The 18,249-nt window shown below is 34.0% G+C and overlaps 1 protein-coding gene across 5 annotated transcripts in view; it reads left to right on the forward strand.

The window, feature by feature from the left end:
• Positions 1–2,296: 2,296 nt before the first annotated feature.
• Positions 2,297–18,249, forward strand: part of Opa1 (OPA1 mitochondrial dynamin like GTPase) — an 86,390-nt gene continuing 70,437 nt past the window's right edge. For 2 of the 5 annotated variants that reach the window (XM_078043881.1, XM_078043884.1), the window contains exons 1-6: positions 2,298–2,560; positions 9,879–10,197; positions 11,022–11,118; positions 12,075–12,182; positions 12,654–12,707; positions 13,372–13,439. In XM_078043881.1, coding sequence (XP_077900007.1) covers positions 2,529–2,560; positions 9,879–10,197; positions 11,022–11,118; positions 12,075–12,182; positions 12,654–12,707; positions 13,372–13,439 — 678 coding nt within the window. In that variant the 5' untranslated portion in view covers positions 2,298–2,528. Of the gene's footprint in view, positions 2,561–9,878; positions 10,198–11,021; positions 11,119–12,074; positions 12,183–12,653; positions 12,708–13,371; positions 13,440–18,249 lie in introns of all 5 variants that reach the window. The other 3 variants (XM_078043883.1, XM_078043885.1, XM_078043882.1) reach the window with 2 other exon arrangements.

The following is an 18,249-nucleotide window of genomic DNA, read 5'->3' on the forward strand; positions in this document are numbered from 1 at the left end:
TATATACATATAACACACACACACACACACACAGACAATATATATATATATATACACACACACACACACACACACATATACACACAAAAGATCACTAAATAATATTGATTTAATTATCTGCATACAATTCCATATCCATGCACAATTTTGCAATGGTTAATCTGACCCACAGCTTTGACATATAAATGCAACTCAAATTTGTATTGCAAGCCTTGCCTTCTAGAATTCCAGAGCTTAATTTATAACTGCCTCGTAGGTTTTTCCACCTACAATAATGCATTAATAACTTAGCATTAGTCATCAATCCAAAGCCAGCATTAACATCCCCTCCATACCTTCTTTGTATTCTGCTTGTCTATTTCTGTGACTGTCACTAGTACTGTCACTAGTATGATTCACTGATGTTTGAAACTTCAGTCATCCTTGATTCCTTCCCTTAATTCCTGCATTAAGGTTTCCATTGCCTTAAACACTCACAAATATCCTTCAAAATGATCTCTCCCCTCTCCCCACTGTCAGACTTTAGTTCAGACCTTTCACACTTGACTTTCTCAATAGTTCCCTATCTAGTCTTGGTGACTTTCAATCTCCTTCTTTACAAATTCATTGTTTTCTGTTTTTCCAGAATGATCTTTCTTAAGCCCACTTGATTACAATATGTTCCTATCTCTCTAACAGATCCTGCCTTTAATCTTTCTTGGTCTTCAGCATGTACTACTTGACATTGTTATTATATTTTTACATATGTATATCTCTCTAACCAGACCAAGGTTAGTAGAGGACAGGAACTATATTCTACTCTTCTATATGCACAGACCAAGTTTATAGTAAGTGGTTAATAAATATCGATGAACATTGTAACATGCTTTTCTGAGCACTAGAGAGAGTTTGATAATGATGATGGTGCAAATATATGTTATTTCAGCTGTTTATTTTTTCAGGAAATCACAGAGAAAGAGTGCAGTATCAGGGAACACAGATAAGTTTGATGGAGAACTTGGGGGGAAAAAAAACTTGTAAAAATTTAAATACATATTTTATGGTAACAAATGCAAACACTTCAGTTTCCATTAACATCTCTTTAGCTTCCTTTCTGAAGATTCGTAATTTATTGGTTAACTCTGAAAACTGTTGTCTTGCATGTCAAGATAAATGCTTTGAGAATTTTAACTGGTGGATTGCTTAATTCCAAGCTGAAATTGAGAATTCAGTGTAAAATAGTAAAACTATTTCATGACTCCTAGGTCTGAAGGGTTTATGCTTGATAAGATTATGCGTGGATGAATCTGGATTTATGACTCTGACAATTAAAGGGAAAGAAATTTTCTTTATATGTTTTGTGTACATGAACGGGTGAGGGGAATTTGCCCTTGAAATGAAGACAGGGCAGAAAACCCTTTAATTTGAAGCCTGGTTAATTTCACGAATTGGCTTCATAATCCTTCACAGGACACTTTCTCATAAAATATAAACTTTCAAAGAGCAAAGGATTTAAATTACCTAGGAAGAGAAAGTAAATAAAGGAAGGGAATCAGAATGTCCAAGATCCTGGACTTTCCAACATTAAGAAATTTGTTAGAGAATTTAGACAGCAAAAGGAGACTAGTAATTAGCTGCTCTTGGAGAAAAAAAAGAATATGGTGTCCTGAAAGCCCAAACAGAAATACAGGTTAACCAAAGAGCGCTCAGCTGATGTTGCTCCAAGGTAACTAAGCACTAACAATACGGAACTGTTGGAGACTTTGACAAGGGCCATTTCAACAAATCAGTGGGATTAGAATTCAGGTAAAAGCCAGCTAGATAATAAATGAACAAAGACATTTTTGATGCCTTTTTAAAACACACACTCTTATTTCAAACCTAGAGCTGGCCTAATGACCTGAGTCCCCTTCAAATCTCAGAGATTCTAATTCACTTAATTTATTCATGATTCCTCCTCATGCTTCCCAAGATTGTTTCAAGGATATGAAACTGCTTTTAAACAAAGAAGGGCTACAAAAGTAGGGCGAAGGGGCAATTGTTAATTTTTATTATTCTATTCAATTACTCTATCGTATTCATTTTGTAGTCTCTGGGCTCCTTTATTTTTCCTTAATACCCAACACTTACTAATTGGTTGCCACAGTGAGCATTTACCAACACGGATTTCACACCCTTTACTACGCCCCACTCTCGTTCCCTCTCCAAGCCTTTCAACCCAGAAAGCAAGGGCAGGGCGGGGGTGTGGGGAGGGGCGGAGTACACGGCTCCCGCCTACAGACTGTGGGCGCATGCGTCAGGCCCCGCGGACTGTTCGTGCTGCTTCCCTAGGATGGGCGGAGTGGTGGTTTCAGTGACGGACTGAATACGGGTGCCGGGCAGGCTCTTGCGGAAGTCCATGCGCCATTGGGAGGGCCTCAGCGGCTTTTCTGTGCCCTTGTTACCGAGGCCTCTTCCTGGGTCATTCTTAGATCAAGAGCCGCACTGGGGCTGACACGGGGGCTCCCGCGAGGCCGTCTCGGCGCTTGGGTGACCTCTACGCCGGAGAGATGTGGCGAATGCGTCGGGTCGCCGTGGCCTGGTAAGTGCGGGCTCCAACCTGGCCCCGGTATTTCAGGGCCAAGATTGTCCCATTACTACGTCCAGAATGTGCAGATAACGCCTTGTTCAAGCCGAGGGCGGTTGGGGAATTCCCGGATATTTTTGAGGACCCGAGTTACAGAAGTTCTGACTAGGCTTATCTGCGGAGCTGGCTGGCTTCGGTTTCGACCGTCGTCCCTGACCAGCTTGAAGACTCAGGACGCCTGTCTTGGCTCTTCTCTGTTGTCCTTTTGTCGCTGTCCTTTACACCTTTGTGACCTCGCTGTTATCTCTGCCTTCACTTGTTTCTTGTTTTACAAATTCTCTCCATGTCTGTACTGGCTTTGTCCATGTATGGCCTTCTGTGCGCTTCCCCTAATTGCCTTTGCTTCCATCTCCATGCCATGTGTACATTTACACCTGTAAGTCTTTAGGCTTTTCTGCAGGGCGAAGGGGCCTCTGCCTGTTTGCCTAACCCTCTTTTGGGAGTCAGATCTAGAACAGTGACGCACATGGTGTCAGAGGTGGTATGTATAGATGCCATGTTCGAAGAAGCATTTTCACAGTGTTTAAGGAAGAGACTTGAGACTTGCATTTTGAAGCAAAAGAAGCGAATGTTGCACCACCTTTCAAATTATACAGTCATTGTTGTTCTGGCCTGTTTTACTCCTACATAGGAAATCATAGAAATCTTTTCATTTTTGTGGATTACTGTATGCATTCTAAGCGTATTAATTGACTTTATCTTTTTATATAATTTGTTCTAATAACCTTAGATAACTTTCATACTTAACTCATTGTTGAAGGCATTTAATAGGAAGGAATATGCATCAAGCAAGATTGAAAAAAAAATATTAGTTTTCCATTTCTAAAAGTTTTCCTCTTAATTCCACCTCTAAACACTGGCCTTGAGTTTTTCTCAGAACTTTTTTAATGGTGTAGATAATTTACAGTGTTTATAAGGAATACAATCCATTCGTTTTTTGAAAGTTAACTGAAGTGCAAATGCAGAACTTACAGTGTTAGTCAATTAGAATAATTACATAGTTATTTTTATTCCTATAGAATTTAATTTTTGAGTAAATTCACAGTCCTTGGCACCAAAGTAAGTTATTTGCACACTTCGTATTTCTACTTCTCAGTATTTAATGGGGAAACATCTATTTAAATAAAAAAGAAGAGACTGAAAAACACAGCATACTCTGGAGCAATTAAGATGTGTAGGAAAAATTTTCAAAATTGAATTTAAAGACAAACTAATTTATAACTGGTAGACTTTGCTTTATTCAACTGGGTATTGTTGGACTAAGTTGTTTCTAAAGTTATTATGGATGCCATAGAGTCTTGGCTTAAAAATGTCCTGTGATGACAGCACATTTTAGCTACCAGAAGAAATGGAGCTGTGGAAAGTCAGAAAACTTAAACTGTGGAATTTGTCTTTTGCCAATAGTTCCTTTGCATATTATGAAGGAATACAGTTAAATTCCTACTCTTTAACAGGTGGGAACCTAAACATTTTTGAAATACATATATAAACACATGCTCATGGACTTGTGAGAAGACCAATTTATTTGGGTGCAATATTTATGAAAAATTAATGAAAACTATATATTTGCAATTGTTGTTTTAAAAGAGATGTTAGATAGGCAAGAAAGTAGATGACTTCTTGGAATAGGGAGTCTATTTTGCATCACTTTTGATTTTTAGTTTTGTTTGCATATAGCAGTCTCTTTTTCCCTTCATGGAAGTTTTTAGGATCTCCACTTTATACTCTCAAATTTCTCAGGGCTTTTGTTCAGATATAGGTTTCCTTTTTCACCACCAACTGGCTTGGCACTCAGTGGGCCTTTTTGTGAAATAGACCATTATCTTCCTTCGGTTTTGGGAAATTTTTTCCTTATTTTCTTTCTTTCTTTTTTTCCTGTTCTTTTCTTTCTAGGCACTTTTAAAATGACTATTTAGTCCTCTTAAGTTGATCATGTGTGTCCATGATTTCCAAATTATGGTCTGTAATCCTTTATCTGTTAAAAAAATGCATGTACTCTAATATGTGGATGTACACTACACATTCATCTTTATGTATGTGTGTGTCTCTACATTATATATATCTTTACATTATAAGTTGATCTTCTCTTGAAGGATAGTATACAAAAAAGACTGCAGCCAGAAGCTTTGATACTTTCTTCCAGAACCTAGGGATGCTTTCGCCCTATCATCTCACCCTCTTTGCATATCTCTTCTTTATATCACTTAGTTTTTCTCTAGTGTTTTCCTGATTTTTTTTCTTTACTCAACATTTTAGGGGATTTCCTTAATTTATTTTCCATTATTGGTTTTGATTTTTTAAAAATATATTGGCCATTGCAACTTTAATCTCCACGAACTACCTTTTTAGTATTTAAGCTCTTTTTGGCTCTTAAAAGCATGTTTAATTCAGTAAGCTTTCTGTTGTTCTTTGCTATTTTTAAAAAATAGTTTTGAGTAACAAGATTCTCTTATTTATGTCTGTAATATTTTCACAGATCTTCCTGAAAATCCTAATAAGGATTTCATATCTGTTCTTTTTCCAGGATTAATAATGACATCTTAGTCCTCATCTTAAGAGTTGCTGGTTTTCTAGAGTCTGTTACCTAAATTATATTTAAACCTGATGGGCTAATAGTTGGTATAGATGCCAGTGCAGGATACCCATGAATGAGAGAGCTTTGAAAAAACTGTTTTAGATACCTGATATATCAACTTGCAGGCTTCATTTTAGGGAGTAAAGGGGTGGCCTGAATTTGTTACATATACTAATACTATTAGAGGCTCACTCTGGGAAGTTCCCACATACATGCATGCATGGACTTAGCTCTTCCCTTCTTCTCTGACAAATTCTCAGCCTTGGGGCAACTAGTGTAGCTAACATTTGGCTGGATTGGAATGGACTAGAGGGTGACCCATACATCCCTCTCCACAGTTAGTGCTTCAGTAAATCTCAGTTGCTTCTCTTTTTTTCCCACCTGTGTCTCAAGAGAATCTTGTTGTAAAAAGCAATCCCCTCCTGTATGAACATTTATCTTTTAAATTGGAAGCTCTAGAAGTAATTCTTGAGGTTGTCTTTTTAAGTATTAGGATTTGCATAAAGTCTGTTATCTCTTCCAGAGAACTAATTGATGAACATTTCATTTGTAATTACTGAACTGAAATACTTGAATACTTTATCCCTGTCCCTGTCTCTCACCCATAGTTATTATTGCCATCATTGTCGAAATAGAAATTTTAGAAATTTGTGAGAAAATAATGAGAAGCAAAAACATCCTAGGTGTGAACTCAGTACTGGAGTTCATGTAGTTGGGTATATATTTGGACTATACAGTAGTGAAGTTTAGTGCAAATTATGTTGAAGTGATGTTATTGAGCACTTACTCTGCTAGTGTTTGCTAGGTTCTTTGGCCTATTTTTTGTAATTTAATTACTCCAATAACCTGTGTTCATGCAGCAGGTTATTGAGTGTCTATCATTTGTGAGGCAGTGCAGACCATAGAAATATAGTGATAAACAGCCAAGAGGCTATTTCTGGTAGATTTTAGTTTACTGGTAGAGACCAATATTAATCCAATAACTACATTATTATGTAATACAAGTTTTATGAATGCTATGAAGGAAAAGTACAGAGAACTGAGAGCTATAGCAGGGGGACTCACATTATAATGAAGGCTCAGGGGAAGGGAGGGAATGCTAGAGGTGAAACTGTGATCAGTAAGTAGCAAGAGTCAAGTAGATAGCGGGTCTCATGGTCTTAAGGTAGGAAGGAAAATGGCATATTGAAGAATTAGATGAAAATTAGTCTGGGTGGAGCTTTGAGGCAAGTGAATGAGAAAAAGACCATACTATGGAGAGCATTATAGACCAGCAATTTGGATTTTATTCTAAATGCAGAGGATCTATTTAAAAGATGGATGCAGGTGTATGATAATGATCAGATGTGAGTTCTAGAGAGTGCTTTGGTAATGGTAAGGATAAAAGTATGTATCAAAAAGGGATCCTCAACTCTGGCTAATTAAGTAGATGGCTGCTTATACCATTTTCAGATATAGGAAATACTGTAGAAGTGTCAGGATTTAGGAGGATGGGAGAGATGTCAATGTCCATGATTTTGGACATATTGAATTTAATCATTTTGATCCCTAAGTGGGGACGTTGAGTAGGCAATTCTATACAAGCGACCGGAACTTACCTATTTGTATTAGACAGAAACTTGAGAAACATGAGTATGTGATGGTAATTGAGGAAGTGGATGTAGATAGGATTGCCTAGGGAAAGTTAAAAGAGAAGTAGGTTGGATACAAGACTTAAACTCCTAGCATTTAAAAGGTAGTTGAGGAAGAGACTGAAAAGGAGTGGCCAGTTAGATAGGGGTAAAATGAGAGACTGCCAAGTAATAGGAAGTTCCAACAATGAGGAAGTGTCAAGATTGTCTTACAATGCCGAGAAAACTGGGAAAAAATGCCCGTTGAAAGTCTTGGTGTCCTAAGTAAGAGTTGTTTCATTGAATGGTAGAAGTGAAAACCAGATTGGTTTAGTTTTTAATAAAGTAGTTTGGTTTAGAAGGTTTTGATTTCCTCATTAAGATGAGAGAAACTGAAAGGATAGGGCAAGAATACCTTTTAGGGATTTACCTTCAATGGGAAGAGGAGCACTTGATGTAATCTAACATGAGAAGAGGATGGTGTAGATGCAGTGGGTACAACTGAAATGAGGCCACTTCTTTACTTCCCTCCTGATACACTTTTAACTAACACTGTTATCATACTTTCTTTATTTACTGTCTAGACTAATTCTTCTCAGAAACTTAACTCTTGTACCATTTAACTATGCCTTTGATTTGAAGGATTTGTTTTGTCTTTAATTTTTATAGTTAATGATTGTTGGGGTAGAAGCAATATGAAGCTAAGATGAGGTTTTGCTTAATAGATATGCAGAGTCTAATGTCAGAAGAATTCAATCTCTTGATTGATAAAAGAAGACAGGGACGGACTTATGTTTACAAGACAGTGGAAATTATGATTTATTTTGAGACAGAGCTTTTTTATTTTTTAAAATACAAAATGATTGCCAACTTTTATAAAGAAAGTTTTTTGTATCAGAAGTAACAATTACATGTATAATTACAAATAAAGAGTGTGCCTGATCTGGCAATATGTATTTTCTCCTACTATTAAACTCTATTTTTCCTCAGTTTTTCTGAGTTTGAGATTTCCTATAGAATCTTGAATCAGAGCAAGACTCTGTCATCCTGATAGTTTCAGAGGTGGCAGCAAATACTTCAAAATGTCACTGCCTTGGTTACACATGAGTGATTTATCTTAAAAGAGTGCTTTAGCATACACCATAGGCTATGAAAATTAGGCTCAACTTATTCCTGGTTGGATATGTTAGCATTACAGTAAAATAGAGATCATTTTCTGGTCACTGTTGCATTCTCTTAAGGTTATTTGTGATATAGGTTAGCCATGGCCTGTGGGTTACTAATAAACACATCTCAATTTCCCAGATTATATATTTTTTTAATTTGAATTTTTTATTATTTATTCTAATTTGTTACACATGATGGCAGAATGCAATTCATTTCATATTACACATATAGAGAACAATTTTTCAAGTCACTGATTGTACACAAAGTATTTTCGCACCATTCATGTCTTTATACATGTACCTAGAGTAATGATATCTAACTCATTCCACCATCATTCCTACCCTCTTGCTCCCTCCCTTTCCCTCCCACCCATTTGCCCTATCTAAAGTTCCTCCATTCCTCCTATGCTCCCCCTCCATCGACATTATGCATTCAGGTAGATGCCTGACTTGCAAGGCTGAACCTGATTCATTTGACAACACAAGGTAACTCCCAAAACCACCCTGATCTGAAGGACTAGGTCTCAGTCCCTGGGTACAAAGAGGAACCAGTGGAGGCACTCATTCTCTCTCACAAGGAAAATACTATAATCTTCACCCATAGAGGAAAATAAAACTCATTTCCATATTATATAATGGTGAAACACATATTTTTAATGATTCTGAGCTAAAGTGTACCAATACCTAAATGTAATGACATTTCCTTCCTGAAAATTCATACCACACCCTAATAAATTTACATGTTCTCCCCCCACCAAAAAAAAAATATGTTATCGCAGCCTCCTATCTGGAGCTATACCATTTATGCATCTACTGCTTTTCACATTCTTGCTTACCAGTGTCTGTTGTGGAAAGAATTTGGGCTTTATTGTTGGGCTGAACCTACTTTCAATCCTTTTCCACCATTTACTACTCATTCTACCTTAAGCAAGACATAGTTTTAAAAAGCAAATTTGTGAAAGAAGGTACTTAGCTTACTGGGTTTTTCTAAGAGTTACCCAGCAGTAAGTATTATTTGTAAAAATAACTGGCATGGTGGTGCAGGCCTGTTATCCCAGTGGCTGGGGAAGCTGAGACAGGAGGATGGTGAGTTCAAAACCAGCCTCAGTAACGTTGCAAGGCACTATTCAACTCAGTGAGACTCTGTCTCTAAGTAAAATACTAAAAAGGGCTGGAGATGTGGCTCAGTGGTCAAGTGCCGCTGAGTTCAATCCCTGATATCCGAAATAGGGGGGAAAAAATGACTGGCATCTGGCATGATGTCTGGCACTTAGGAAGGAGAGCTTCCACTTTCCTTCTATTATCCTTTACAACATTGTTTTTATGTTCCATAATTTCTTTTTCTTGAGAAGTTTCAAGTTCCATGTAGTTAAATGAATTAATATTTTAAAGCTGCTTAAAATTGGGCTCGGATCATTTGTAAGCAACTATGAATGTGTGTTAAGCTTAGGCATGTGGTTCTTGTTGGTAGCCTTTCATTCTCTTCTGGATGGAGAATAGGGTAGAGCTCATATAGTTAACATGTACACGTAGGTTCTGTTCTCTTTTGGAGATTGGGGTGGCTTTTTTGCTACTATCGTTTTTCTGGGGGCCAGGTTCCTAGGTGGGATTGAATGATTTTTTAAAATATCCATCCCTGGGCTATTTTAGAATTGGGAGAAGTAGATAAAAGAATAACTTTTTTAAACTGCCACAGTTTTTGTACTTAAAAGCAAAACTTTGCATGCATTTTTGTTTTCAACAAAATAAATATCAACATAAATAAATATCAACATAAATAAATATCAACATAAATAAATAAATATCAACAGTTGTATGACTCGTTGCGGTTGGTCACATATGCATGTGTATCTTCTTTAGAATATTGCTTTGTTATATTATTTCCTTTGTGCCATTACCACCCCTGTACTTTTTTGTTTCAGTGAAGTCTGCCAATCCTTGGTGAAACATAACTCTGGAATAAAAGGAAGCTTACCACTCCAAAAACTGCATCTGGTTTCACGAAGTATTTATTGTTCACATCATCCTACCTTAAAGCTTCAAAGACCCCAATTAAGGACATCATTTCAACAGTTCTCTTCTCTGACAAACCTTCCTTTACGTAAATTGAAACTTTCTCCAATTAAATATGGCTACCAGCCCTGCAGGAATTTTTGGCCAGCACGGTTAGCTGCAAGGCTCTTAAAACTTCGATATCTTATACTGGGATCTGCTGTTGGGGGTGGCTATACAGCTAAAAAGGTAAGTTTAACTTTCCTACTGGTTTTCCAATTATTCCAGTATGATTATTTTGAATTTTTGTAGTTTTAAGTCATTTTTTTTAGTGTAGTTAAGTGTAATTGATTTAAACATTTATTGTGTGTCTTTACCATGTAACAGGTTGTTTTAATGATGCTAAAAGGAATGTACCTTCTGAATCTTAGTTATAATTATAGGAGATAAAAAGGCCTAGAGGAAGATCCCTGAGCTGAGAGTGAGAAATATAGGTTTCATATTGAGTCTAGATGGGAAAGTTAGGTAGCTTGCTCACAGGGCCACTTCTTGGCAGCTCTGGGTTCAGAGAGAAGGTGTCCAGTCTCCTGATATATATTCCTGCTGCTCTCCATGGTGTTGTTTAATGCCAATATGAAATCAGCTTAAAATAGTTACATATTTCGAATTTTTTATTTTCTATATTTGGTAGAGGAGTATTTACATGTTTTGTATGCTTGCTTTCTGATTTGTTTATAGAAGAGCTAAAGCCATGTAAATTTGTTTCTCACAGCTTAGTACATTATACAATACACTGGTCTTTGTAGATTTATGTGTTTTAATTGAAATAACTGTTCTTTACATTTTTTATATGGTATTTAAAATATCTATGTAAAATTGTGGATGTGTAACCGACGTGATTCTGCAATCTGCATTTGGGGTAAAATTGGGAGTTCATAACCCACTTCAATCTAATGTATGAAATATGATATGTCAAGAGCTTTGTAATGTTGTGAACAACCAATAAAAAAATAAAAAATTAAAAAAATAAAATAAAATAAAATATCTGATTAACATGCTTTCTTATCTTTTAGACTTTTGATCAGTGGAAAGATATGATACCAGACCTTAGCGATTATAAATGGATTGTGCCTGACATTGTATGGGAAATTGATGAGTATATTGATATTGGTTCGTATCATTAACATTAAAATATTTTTTATGGTTATTTCTTTAGGAAAGAGAAATAGTTTATTGAGGTAGTTTCTTAAGTTTTGAGTCTTAATATGTAGTAGTTTTCTTTTAACAATAAAAATAATAGAATATCAAAGAAAAAAGTTGTATGAGAAGGTATTTAGTAGTCCATCACTTCAACACAGCTGCCACCATCCTTATAGAAAACATTTTCTTTTAACTGTACTTCTTTGTATATGGTTAGAATTTTAGTTTCTTTTAAAAAATTATACAGTCATAAGGACATGTACTTTTTGTTTTTGCTACTTAACACATTTTGTCAGCATTTCCATTCTGCCACATAACTTTTTTGCTTTTAGTCATGTTCCTTAAAAGTCTGTCAGTATTCAGAATGATTTCTTCTCCTAATCAGACACTGCCTCTCCCCTTTTTAATAAGTAGATGAGAAAAAAATATATTTAGCAGCTATTATCAGTAACTCATGGTGATTTTAAAAATATTTTTATTGAATTCTTTTCCTCGGTTTCTTTTTAAGACATTTGTCTTAATTTCTTAGTTGTAAATGGAGTTGGAATTTTAATCTCTGTAAGCACTCGTTCACAGCACTTCTTAAAAATAAAACTGTTATATGTTGACTAGGCATTTTTGGGAAAGCACACTTTCAAATTGTTTTTCATGGGGGTACTTTTCAACATAATACATTTGCTACTCCCACAATACATTGGCCAGAGAACCTATATTCTGAAGCAAACCTGCCTGGGCTTGAACCCAGGCTCCCCTACTTCCTTGTTGTATGCCCCGTTATCTCATCTGTAAATGGAGTTGAAAATAGTAGCAATTTTGTAGAGTTCCTTTGAGAATTAAGAAAATGAATACTTTTATAGCCCTTAGATTAATAGATGTCATATTCTTGAGACAGTTGATGACTATTTATGTATTTTGGTTTTCTTCAGAGAAAATTAGAAAAGCCCTTCCTAATTCAGAAGACCTTGCAAAGTTAGCACCAGACATTGACAAGATTGTTGAAAGCCTCAGCTTATTGAAGGACTTTTTCACCACAGGTAACAAAGGACCTGTTTGATCTAATTTAGAGATTTAAGAACTACAGAGAAAAATGTATACATGTATTTGCTTATTTCCATCTTTTAAATTAAAATACTTAGTAAGTTTTCTGAAAATGGTAAACTTCCTTCTAAATTTTGTTATACAGTGGTTTGAATGTTTTTCTAGCTCAATAAACTGAAAATTTATGCTTGACTTTTAGTAAGTGAGGGAAAAACATAGCACCACTTCTTGACAAGTAGATGAGACTTCCTATGTATTTGCTTTTCATAATTGGTTAAAGCCAATATGGTGATTTTAAAACAAAATTTAATTTCACAGGCCATAACAATAGAATTTATAAGGCCAATCCTGGCATATTTGCCCAATTACTACCCTATTGTGATATAAATCTGAGATCTCAGACACCTTTGTTTGCCATTCCTATTAAATTTTACATTTTTATTTCCCCTTCTGCTAATTTTTCACAGGTCACAAATTGGTTAGTGAAGTCATAGAAGCTTCTGACCTACTTCTCTTGTTAGGTGTGTAAAAAGACATTTTTGCTGACCTTAACATGCCTTTTAAATGCTTCTAATAAACTAGTTGCAAATAAAGTTGCGGACCAAAATTATAATGCTGCTTATGCTGAATTTTAAAACCCCAGAAATATATTAAGCAAACTCATTATCCTTTAGGTGCAGAGAATAAAGTAATTATTTTGCAATAAAACTAAAATTCCTAAATATGTATGTATAAGATTAAACCTATTAAAATTTGCTTAGCCAAAATATTTTCTTGAAACATATAATTATTTTTGATAATTGAAATGAAAAGTAATTTTAGTTTGTCTCATCTGCCCTGTCATGGTTGACATATTAAATTTGTTTTTGTATTATATACTTGGCTTGATGACAGTGGTATTTGTCTGAACTGTAAGTACTCTCATGTAAAATAATCTTTACCAAAGATTTTCTTATTTTTTTTTAATTATATTTTTTAGCCAAATAGTTTTTAAATAAGTTAAATATGTGCTGTGATTTTTAGAAGTATTCTATATGAAAATAAAAGTGATTTGATGCTTTGACTCTGAGTTGCTCTAAAATCAGTTTACTTTTTAATTAATGAGACATAGTTTGGAATTTAGCTTAGGCTATGAATTGAAAGGATTGCATATTTAAAGGATTAAAAGGATTGCATATTTTTAAGGTTCACCTGGAGAAACGGCATTTAGAGCAACAGATCGTGGATCTGAAAGTGACAAGCATTATAGAAAGGTAAGTATAAAACAGAATTCTTCTTATAGGTAGTCTTGAAAGATTTTTAAAGTGTTTACCATTTGGAAGATTTGAAAGTGGCAGCATGAGAGAAGCAAATACAAAATTACCTAAACAGATGTACTTTTACTAATCTTAGTGCAAAAATGTGGTGGTTCTGGAAATATTAGACAAGCCCATTTTCTTCAAATATATTCTCTGAAATAATAATTCAAGGATTGGCTCCAAGAAAAAGTTTTGTTGTTAAATACATGTGGTGAAAACCAGTCTAGATAAAGCAAGATGATTTCCTTTCCTCAGGACTCCACAGACCTTAATATATTCATGAGCATCGTGAACCTCCAAGAGGAATCAAATTATACAGGATTTTCTGAATTTATTTATTAATCTTTCTCATGAAAATCTTCAGGAGACTAAATTTTACATAGGGGAGGATATTGAATAGAGTAGGAAATTAGAGTCCACAAAACTATGTGGGGGGTTATTTGAAGTTTGTTGATTACAGTACATTCCTTTAGCAAAATCCATATTAAAGCTATAGGAGAATTGCATATAATGTTATAAAATTGCTAAATTAGAATAACATGTGTAACTGTTTACAATTATATGTTTATTGTACATTTTCTTAGTCTTTATTTCTTTTATCCTTTGGGAATGAGTAAAATAATTGATTATGCAAAAAATTTTGCAAAAATAATATGTAGATAAATAGATTCATGGAAAAATATTCTGAACATTTAAAATTAAATATGGAATATATATGTTTTATGGTAAATTTTAATAATAGGAAATAATTTTATGTTCATTTGGGGTAAAGGAAGAAGAAATGATTCCTATGTGTAGGTTTCCGTCTCCTTCCCTCTCTAAATTTCGAACATTTTATGTAATGGTCCAGATTTTAATTATATGTCAAGATTTATTTCTTTCACTTTTTAACTTTATCTTTTGGATAACGTATATTTCAGAATGTGTATGTATTTGCTTCTGATTTAATCTTTTTTGATACACTGTACTTAAATAATTTTAACCAAATAGTACTCTTAACTATTGGTAAGGTGCAGCTTATTTTGAGCCAAGGCCTTGGTTCTTGAGGCAAGTAAACAATAAATGAATTAATCTACTTATCTATAAGTGGGGAGAAAGCATCTTTGTTAGAATGATGGTGTGGGTTTTTGTTTTTTTTTTTTTTGAGTGACAATATTTCTTTTTGCCTAAATCAGTTAGAGGAGGTATGCATGTCTGCTTTCTTTCTGATATGACCTAGGATTACTTTGGTGATAGAAGAACTTATCTTGGGATTATTCCTCTAAAACTGCCAAGTTGATAAATGAATAATCAATAATTAACTGGGAGCTCTGCAGTAGAGATAAAGCAAAAGAATGTGTTTTGGATAATATATTTACAGATTTTACTTTACAGTAGACATGCAAGTAAATTTTTTGCTTTATTTTATAAATTATTTTAAAAATAAAAGCTTGTTTGAAGATAAATGCCCTTGTAGACTGTTTCCTTTTTGCTTTTTTATAATTTATGGTAATTATTTTGCCCAGTAAAATAATTATTTCTACCCAAACATTTTTTGTAAACACTGAATCTAGATTGTAATTAAGCTGCTTTTGTTACCAATTAAATTATAGTAAATATTAAAAATTTATATGTGGAAAAAACTACCTCCAGTCTCAGCTGATGTCTCTAAAGATTGACTGTTGCCTATAATGCTTGAGAATAATGAACTACTCAGACATGATACAGATAAATTGATCTGATTTTAAGAGAATTCCCTACAATTGATGATTGATTACAGTCAAGCAAGAAGAGACCTTTGCATAGCAGTAGCCTTTTTGAAATAACAGAGACATGAAGTTTGAAAATCTGGATGATAATCAGAAATATTAGGGTGGCATCCAGAGGTTAACTGATAACCTTTTCAATTGGTTCAGTCTGATGTCTGAGAACTCAAGATTTAAAATAGTATTTTAAAGTAGGGTTTGAAGCAGTCACACTTCAGTTAAATGTTGTCAGGTTTGAAACAGTTTCTGGCTGGACTTCTATGGAAAATGTTTTTACAACTAGAACTAAAATAAAGATTTGTCCTTTCTAATAGGAGACCACATTCAGAAAAGTCCTGGCAAGTAAATGAACAATTAGAACCATTCAAAGTCAACAGAAGTGAAAATGATGGGAGTGGAAGGAAATACAGATGTCAGATAGTTTGACTTGAGTCAGACAGAAGGAACAACATGATGAACTGATTACCTCTGGTTTCTAATCTAGGCTCACTAGACTCATGTGTTTGGGAAAGTTGTTAGAGAGGTCTTCAAAAATTCTACAGAAAGAATATATTCCCCCAGAATGCCGCACATGCTAAGTAATCATCAAGATTCTTTGGTTTACCTAGATTTATATCCATTTAGTTTGCAGATATTAGTTATTTATGCTATGTTGATTGAAATTTCTGATGTGTATCTTTGATTAATAAAACATTGAAAAATAGTAAAGTCACTTTGTTTAACCTAACTAAGCCATTTTATTGAGGTATGTTTGGCATACAGTAAAATCACTTTTTAATAAATACTTTTTGTTAAGTTTAATACTTGTGTCTTCTAGAGGAAAATATTAGAAATCACCTTTATAAACTGAATAATATTCTTGAGACCCAAAGAACTTAAAATTACTTCAAGACAATTTCGGATTTGGACTGATGGCCTTTTTTTTTTTAATTAATGGAATCATTGAAATCTGCATATTAGTCACATATATAAGTAGTAAGACCATTAGTGTATCTTCTTTATTAGATTCTTTAACACTATCATGTTCTAGTGAAAATTAATTTGTTAAAAGAGACATTTTGTTTTCTGCTTTTGTTCTATCATGTTTCTATTTGGTCATAAACATCTCACAGAAGTAAGTAATATGTCCATTCTGAAGGTAACAAGCATATTTGTGATTCACAGAAAATATTTGAAGGACTTTTTAAAGGCTCAAATCACAAAAAGTAGTAATATTATTTTCAGTGTAATTATTAAATGATAATACATTAATATTGTTCCAACATGTTATTCTAATTTTTATTTTTACCTTCCAACTGAAATATCTCCTTTCTTTTTTTTTAACCTGCCTAATTTCTGTTTGTGCTTATTGTCCCCTTCATGAATTCTTAAATAATCATTTTAATTCCTTCAGTTATCCTCTCCTCAATGTTTAGAATACTTGCCATATGAAATACTATTTACTTTGGCTTGAATTCTTACTGTTTAATGGACCATTTCTGTCACTAAATGTCTGTCCTCAGAGAACTCAGGATAGTGTTGACCTCTTAGCAAAATTAATTAATTGCTTTAACTTAGTAGAAGAGAGGCTGATATGAAGTAGATACATTTGTTTGATGTTAACAAAGGTGGGCCCAAAGATTTTTTTGTTCTGGTTACTGTGTGTTAGCTATAAAAGCACTTAATGTATTTATATTCTGAATTGTAGTAATGTTGCTTACATAGGGTTTGCATTTCTGGGATTCCTCATACAACAGATAATGTAGAATTTGTTGCAAAATTAAATTCTCACAACTATCACTATCAAGTAACCATGGAATTGGGAAATTCTTAAGTTTTCTGAGCAACTATCCTTGGTTAAATTCTCAGGCAAAATCCCAAACTGCTTGCATCCTGGAGCATAGTATATGAGAAACTGAGGGATCAAAGGAAGAAAAGCAGCAATAAATGTTTTTATTTGATATGTACATATATATGTATATAATACTGTTTTTATGTAACTATTTAGAACAAAGGGAATTTAGTAGATGTTGTAATACTGATAATTTCTGGCAATAGCTCTCTTGTTTTTCTCTTAAAAGAAATTGTCCATAGAATATGATATTTCTTGATTGGAGCAATTTCATCTTAAATAGAAAGACTTGTTTCTTTGTGATAACCAATAATAGCATTTTTCATTTGGCATAAACATCTTCAGCAGAATTATGTATTACCTGGGGGGCAGAAATAGTTCTTTTTAACTAACTAAATAGCAGAATTATTCAAACTTTGGAAAGTAGTTTAATGCTTAGCAATATTTTTAAGTAAGATAGGGAAAGAAGTTGTTACTTTCAGGAAGTTCTTTTGTGAGACTAAAGTTACCATAAAATTTCTAAATCAAGGCTCAGCAAACTTCCTTACAGAACCAGAGAATAAGTGTTTCATTTGTGCTTGTGGGCTATCATGTCTTTATAGACTACACAGTTTGAGCACTGTAGTGTTTGCCAAATTAATTAGTAATTAAATAGTAATTTAAATATGCTTCCCTTTGTATTGTTTTATTATCACTTTTTTTTAAGTGTAGTTGAACCTCATGGGTCAAAAACACTTTGGACTTCTACTGATTTTCCTGATCTTATGTCATGATTAAAAACAAAACAAAGGTGACAGTATTATACATGAAAATGGAACTAATTACTACAGTATCAATTTGAGAACAGCCAGGAGATGTTTAGAGAATATATCATTTGTAATTCTTAACAGGAATTATTTATCATTATTTATAGCAATTACTGTATTTTCTATGTAGTATTTTAAGAATAATGATTTGTGTACTATTTCTTGAGATAAAAATGGCCAAGCTTGTTTTCAATATTTATTAATAAAAATATATTTTGTACATCTGAGGAGTGTATATTGAAAAGCAGGTGCATACTTTCCTTGTCCTCTCACTTCCACATGGTCTTAGATTATAAAGTTTAAGCCCTTCATCGGGTATTGAGAGTGAGATTTGTTGCCTAAGACTGGGGAGAAGTAACTTCTTTAAACTATATAACATAGTG

The sequence above is a fragment of the Ictidomys tridecemlineatus genome, chromosome 3, assembly GCF_052094955.1.
Source record: "Ictidomys tridecemlineatus isolate mIctTri1 chromosome 3, mIctTri1.hap1, whole genome shotgun sequence".
In the NCBI taxonomy this organism is placed as follows: domain Eukaryota; kingdom Metazoa; phylum Chordata; class Mammalia; order Rodentia; family Sciuridae; genus Ictidomys; species Ictidomys tridecemlineatus.